Genomic DNA, 6953 nt, shown 5'->3' with positions numbered 1-6953 from the left:
AAAAAAAACAGGATGGATTTGTTTGCCTTCCAAGATTTAATATCTAACTATGTGTAATCATCAGATGTCTGGGCCATGACAGACGGCGTGGCTGGCTCAAAATGTGAAGGTTACCCCCACCACTGCCTTTTACTTCTAAGTGTTAAAATATATGTCAGGCAAGATGATAAAATACACCAATGTCAGCAAACATCGTGTAAAGTTCACCTGAAGAACTTTTTGGTAAACTAGCTTACATTGATTTTATATATCATATGAATTATCTATACACAAACCAATCGACCAGCAAACAAACAAACAAACACACACACACACACACACACCATATAATAATTCCTAGTTTTTTTTCACGATATAGATCAACTTTATTGTTCCTGTGTAAGATATGAGATCTTCTGTGACCAAAAGAAACCAAAAGACGGGAGGACTTATCAGCAGGCAGCAGAGGACTTCTGTGTCGAAATTGGTGGTACTCTCGCTAATCTGAAAACAAACGCTAGTAACATTGCTGTAGTCGACATGATCCTAGCTAATGGTCTGTACAATGAGACTTGCATAGCTAAAAGTGGGTTTTGGATTGGATTGAATGACATAGCTGAAGAGGGTGTCTATGTCTGGGGTGACGGTGAACCACTTGGCGACTGTGATAATCCTTATACCAACTGGGCAGAAGGCGAACCAGACAATAACACCAAGAAGGATTCCGATGGGCAGGACTGTGGACAATTATGGTAAGTGTCCATACCTTCAAATAAATGTCCTTACAAACTGAAAGTGTCCTTACCTTTCTGATAAATATCATTACCTTCCAATAAATCTGTCCTTACCGTCTGACAAGTGTCTTTACCTTCCTATAAGTGTCCCTGTGGTCCACATATAAGATAACATATTGTGTACTTCTTTTGTAGTCATTTTGTATATTTGTATCATATGTTTCTTTGAAAGTGTAGCTTACTTTTGTTATCTGGTGAAATAAATTTCATTCTTCCCTTCCTTCCTTCCTTTCCTTCATTAATTCTTTCCTTCCTTCCTTCCTTCCTTCCTTCCTTCCTTCCTTCCTTCCTTCCTTCCTCCCCTCATTCCTTCCTCCCCTCATTCCTCCCTTCCCTTTGTAGCCAGTGATCTGTAATAGTACAGAATAGTTGCACTATAATTGAAATGTCCTCAAATCATGATTTTAAAGTTGTCGTATTTTTGACACACAGTCTAAGAATGTGCTCGTGTTTCTATACGAGATTTACACATTGAGTTGCCTTTATAAAATTGATGGCTTAGAACAATTAGGACATATTTCAATTACTACAGATGTGTCAAAGGATAAGAGTTACATCTGTCTAGTTCCGAGCAATCGAAGTCTTCTCGAATTTTGGTTTCACTGAGGAGTCATAGTCATGTCAGACAAAATAATGATATCAATCAGTCTCTATAGGACAATATTTCTCTTTGTAACAAATATTTGCAGGATATACTTGATGTTAATGCAGACAGGTATTTTGCCTTGAAGTATTAAGACATATGGCTACCATCAATACAACGACCTATTTCTTAAGTTTTATATATCATTGTACATTATTGTCACTTTGATCGATCACCAGGTTTAAAGAAGGTAGACATGGTGGAATCGTTGGACAGTGGGATGATGAATACTGTAGTAAACGAATCAAGGGAGTAATCTGTGAAATACAAAGTAAGTATATTGATACAGAGGATTCAAACATGTAGAATTACACACACACACACACACACACACACACACACACACACATACACACATACACACACACAAACACACACAAACAAACAAACACATACACACACACATTATCTATTGGTAGTACACATGTATACTTATTGTACAATACAACATTATCTATTGGTACTACATATGTATACTTGTTATACAATACAACATTATCTATTGGTAGTACATATGTATACTTATTCTACAATACAACATTATCTATTCCTTTTCTTACAGACACGTGTTGCTGCCAGTAACCTGACTTAATTACTCGAACACGTTCGTAATATTGTGCTGAACGACAACCATAGTCATCCTTTACCTATCGCTTATTTTTTCGATTTCGTTGTAACTTCTTTGTACATTTTAACTTCTTGTCCTGTGCATTGCTTTTATCTCCTCAATATTGTATTGGCAAAATGACTTTCATTTTAGTTTGAATAAAGTGGCTAACCTTGGCATCTAATCTACATTCTGTAGGCGTATGTTTTAATTGTGCTATGTAAGTCTGTATGCATCCACGTAAGTCATCTGTATCATCGATCAACGTTTGACGTTGTGTAACAACAATACAGTATACTAGCAATATACTATAGGAAAGAACAGTCTTAGGATAGCTTTACCCACAGAAAATACTGCTTCGGAAACCAACCTTTCAGATTACTAAGATATATACAAACTAAAACATGGTCATGTGGCAGATTACTCAAGTGTGTGATAGCAATACCAGTCCTATGTCAGACAATTCCCCAAAAACTATACACAACAAGATCGTGGAAGTCATCAGAAACACCAAGCTACTGTGAGAATAGTTAACCAGTGTCCATTCAATAACATAATTAACATGTCGCAATAATAGTTTTAGTTTGTGTCTATTCTAGTTAGCCGAATGCTCGGAATCCGCGGTCGTATCCAGAATAATCTGATGGTAACATAGGGGAGAACGAGAATCTTCGGGTACAATTACATACAGGATATACCAACTATCTTTACTTGTCAACGCCATTTCAGTAAAATTATAGCTCTATATCGCATATGACCAGGTCACGTGACTCACCACATTAAACATTAAAGAGACACACATTAAATTCAAAGAAGTAAGACAAGATCTTTGCTGAACATCAATGTTTATTTGGAGGGGAAAGACAAGTTTGAAGTTACATATGACAATAGATGAATGTGAGTAGGTAAATGTAAGCAAAAATGCTGGAGAGGAAATCTACGAATCACGTCATGATAAGTATAGAGTTGTGGGATAGAGTTGTAGATCTTGATTATAAGCTGCAACAGCATGAACCTAGAGAGAGAGAGAGAGAGAGAGAGAGAGAGAGAGAGAGAGAGAGAGAGAGAGAGAGAGAGAGAGAGAGAGAGAGAGAGAGAGAGAGAGAGAGAGAGAGAGAGAGAGAGAGATTAGTAAAATCTTTATGTGACGCATTTGAAGGTTTGATCTTACCGCACATCTTTTAATAAACAAATGAATATTACATTGATTTTTCACCCACAACCATATCGTTATAGATGAGGATCTTTTAAATTACACACACCTGTGATAACATGTTTTATTTCACATAAGGCCTAATGGAGGCTTGAGTTGCTAGCATGTGAGCAATTTCACTGTCACAAACTTATCATAACTATATGTACTAATGTCATTGTAAAAGTGAAAACCTTTTCCTTCGATACATTAATTATTCTGCGTCCTATTTCAAAGACTACTAATATAATCACATTTGATAAAATAGAATTGAATTGCAAATACAATTCTTCAAATTTAATATTTTTTGTAATTACAACTTACTTGTCATTTCACAAATTATTCCCTTGGGTCGTTTATCACAACATTCATCATCAAATAGTCCCTTTGCTTCACGTCTAAACCTGTTGGGGAAAACATCATCCAATTATCATCACGTGATCTAATCACTGGACGTCATTTCCTGTCGTCCATATTTGCACCAGTTAACCATTATAGGTACAAAACTATCGCCGACGACTTGTAAATATGAAAAAATACCACCAGTTCACTTTTTGTCTTAGTTTTGTGTGTGTCTCAATAAATAGACAGCAGGGATTTATTAGATCAGTTGATTAGGTCTCTCCCGATCAATACTTCATTTTGTTAAAACATACATCTTTTATGTTTACCATTTGATCACAGACACTGTACTCATTTGTCACTTTCAATAGAACTGTTGCCGGTTCCAAGATGCATTGCGCGTCTCTCTATACAATGCCTTGTATTGTGTACTCGTTGAGGGGTTTGCACGCGCTACTCAGGGGGATGGTTGATGGTACCTTGGGTTCACCTGTAAAATCACTGTCTGTCATTGATGGTATTTAGTCTTTGTTCTATAAATCACTCATATTCAAAGAGGTCTACATGTACGTGTTTCCATAATTTCCTGATGAAAATGTTATTTCAAACGTAATATAGACAAAACAAGACTAAACGTAACAACGTAAGCGACATCATCTCGCGCAATGCATCTTGGAACCTGAACATCGACTATCAATGAATTTTATGTTCCTTCCCAGGAAACAAGGCACATGATTTTTATGAAGATACACACACTGGAGCTACACATTACTATATATCCAACAATCGAACGTGTTGGATAAACTGGTTACTTTGTTGACTGAAAATATAGCACCAACATTCACGTGTTGTCTTGGTCGGTCTCTCAGTAAATTAACAGACGGCAAAAACGAAATCATTTGGTTTGGTTGTCTCTCCCTAGTTAATACATACGTTACAAGAACTCGAAGGCATAACACTAGCTTCAAGTTACGTGAATTTATCAGTATTCCAGTACGGTGATAAAGATAAATGATAAAAAAAATTCCTGCTGCCCTTTGACACAACTCTCAGCCAATCTTCGTCTATTCATGCCCCCCCCCCCATTACATGTTTAAAATGTGGTACATACATCCGAGTGGGACTCACTGAAGTATTTTAAAAAGGAACCAAGGAAAAGGTACACAAATTACGTGAAGAATGTGCATGTGTTTTTCTGATAGAGGTAATTAAAACCATAAACCAATAAAAACATGTATGGCAGGATATTTTCATTTTGGTGCATTTAAGAGTGTAATTGTTTCATGGTCTTATCGAACATAACTAGAATATAGATGATAACATTTTTAATATCTTAATATGGCCCTTAATTTACATCTAAAATGGTCCATTTGACATATTTTGTAACTTCATATTTCGCAAAACCAGAAGGCATTTTAACGATGGCCGTATAATAGTGATGGGTTATGCACGCATGCAAACAAATAAACATACATACATACATACATACATGTATACATACATACATACATACATACGCACGCACGCACGCACGCACGCACACACACACACACACACACACATACATACATACATACATACATACATACATACATACGTACGTACATACGTACATACGTACATACGTACGCACGTACGTACGTATGTACGTACGTACGTACAGATTGACAGACAGACAGACTGGCAGACAGTAGTAAGTCAAGAAGACAGAGATTGAGAGAGTGATATAGATAGACAGTGAGACTGATAGTGATAGATGAATAGTTAAATACCATAGTTGGGCACAATCCTGGCCGTTTCCATCACCGCATTTGGCGTTATTATTTGGTTCGCCATTTGCCCAGCCAGAAAAACATGTCGGAGTTCCGTCAGTCCATACATAATCACCTTCAATCGCGATGTCATTCATACCAATCCAGAAACCATAATTGTCGATACAAGGTGGCCCATCAGCCCCCTTTTCAATAATACGGTTTCTAATACCATCGTGAAGTTCCTGGTTGTCGATATGGGCAAGATGGCCACCACGACTAGCACAGAGATCACTAGCTCCTTCCTGTAAGGTGCGTCCTGCAATATTTGGCTGGTGCCTTTCGCAGTAGATTTCAAATCTCCTGCACAAACAGACACTCGCCTCTGTTGAGTAAATTACACATCAACAGACAAATATTAAAGGGGGACGACACTTTAGGAAATCAATGAATTTTCATAAAGTTGCATTTTGAGGATTCATTTTTCATGGTTTTATATCGCATACACCGAGAACGTTTCCTCATCCATTGTTTAGTGGAATCCTTGCCATGGACATACAATGTCTCACAGATGTCAGTATACATGCATATACAATAGCAGAACATTAATATTTTAGGACTATTTGTTTTTAATTCGGATCTGAATATCATGGTGACACACTTGGCATGTACATGAATGGTGACTGTCACTTGCTATACCTAGTAACTTTAATAATTAGAGAAACGTCTGACTTACTGGAATTGTAACCGTACGATTGCTTTGAAAAAAAAGAAGAAAACAAATAACTGTGACGTCATTTTTGGGCAGAATTCATGATATTAGGAGTCTCTTATTCAATGGCTTTGGTGATTACTTAACTTTCGTATTCAAACATTGTATTATTTCAACTACTAAACTACGTGTCATTGGCTTAGATCGTGTCACGTGATATGAAAAAGTGACCCATAGTGGTCTCAATTTGCATAGACACTGGACACTATTCGTATTTATATTTTCCCTAGGGCACTATTCTAGTCTAAGACTCGTTAAAGTTGAACGCTAGTTAAAAATGAATGCATTTAGAGAACCACATTGTAAAGTAACATCAAACTATACTCACCGTTATAGATATCCCCAAGACTAATATTGCTATCAATTTGAACTCCATTTTGTCTGGAAAAAAAGAATCACCACAAATATTTACTGATCTGTTTCAGTATTCCATTTATCTTACTACAGTATGGCTATTTATTCGCATCATCGAAGATTTATGTACCTTATCATATAAAACGAATTCTAAATTTAACGCACCACTATACAGGGTCTATTGGTCAACCCCTCACGTCTACCAACTACACAGGGGTAATATAAGCGTAGATAGATATTTAAAGACTACAGTGTATTTTCTGAACAATATACTTTACGATTTCTTTGATACAAAGATTGCAAACTTGAAATATTGAGAAGGAAAATGAGATATGTAATTGAAAACCAACAATATACTGTCTAGTACATTATATATACATGCATAATTATGATACATTTGTATAGATAGATAGATAGATAGATAGATAGATATATAGATAGATAGATAGATAGATAGATAGATAGATAGATAGATAGATAGATAGATAGATAGATAGATAGATAGATAGATAGATAGAT

The 6953-nt window shown here is 36.2% G+C and overlaps 2 protein-coding genes across 2 annotated transcripts in view; one reads left to right on the top strand and one right to left on the bottom strand.

The window, feature by feature from the left end:
- The window catches only part of LOC144453114 (C-type lectin mosGCTL-1-like), a 5414-nt gene extending 3255 nt beyond the window's left edge, over positions 1 to 2159 (top strand). The window contains exons 4-6 of the mRNA XM_078144392.1: positions 359 to 731; positions 1596 to 1687; positions 1979 to 2159. Coding sequence (XP_078000518.1) covers positions 359 to 731; positions 1596 to 1687; positions 1979 to 1998 — 485 coding nt within the window. The 3' untranslated portion in view covers positions 1999 to 2159. The remainder of the gene's footprint in view (positions 1 to 358; positions 732 to 1595; positions 1688 to 1978) is intronic.
- Positions 2160 to 2622: 463 nt separating this feature from the next.
- LOC144453113 (perlucin-like protein) lies at positions 2623 to 6106 on the bottom strand. Its single transcript, XM_078144390.1, has 4 exons — positions 6045 to 6106; positions 5330 to 5671; positions 3540 to 3619; positions 2623 to 2663 (listed from the first exon to the last, which is right to left on the bottom strand). The coding sequence occupies exons 1-4, from the start codon at positions 6104 to 6106 to the stop codon at positions 2623 to 2625; spliced, it is 525 nt and encodes a 174-aa protein (XP_078000516.1).
- Positions 6107 to 6953: the final 847 nt, after the last annotated feature.

Source organism: Glandiceps talaboti, chromosome 23, assembly GCF_964340395.1.
Source record: "Glandiceps talaboti chromosome 23, keGlaTala1.1, whole genome shotgun sequence".
NCBI lineage: Eukaryota > Metazoa > Hemichordata > Enteropneusta > Spengelidae > Glandiceps > Glandiceps talaboti.
This window is presented reverse-complemented; position numbering and strand designations above follow the sequence as displayed.

Bases quoted from the DNA above. Each gene is read 5' to 3' on its own strand.
- LOC144453113 (XM_078144390.1), bottom strand. From the start codon at position 6,106: ATGACGTCACAGTTATTTGTTTTCTTCTTTTTTTTCAAAGCAATCGTA. The intron at 5,672-6,044 runs GTAAGTCAGACG...CTGTTTGTGCAG, and splicing joins ATCGTACGGTTACAATTCCA to GAGATTTGAAATCTACTGCG. The intron at 2,664-3,539 runs GTAAGTTGTAAT...TGTTACCATCAG, and splicing joins AATAATTTGTGAAATGACAA to ATTATTCTGGATACGACCGC.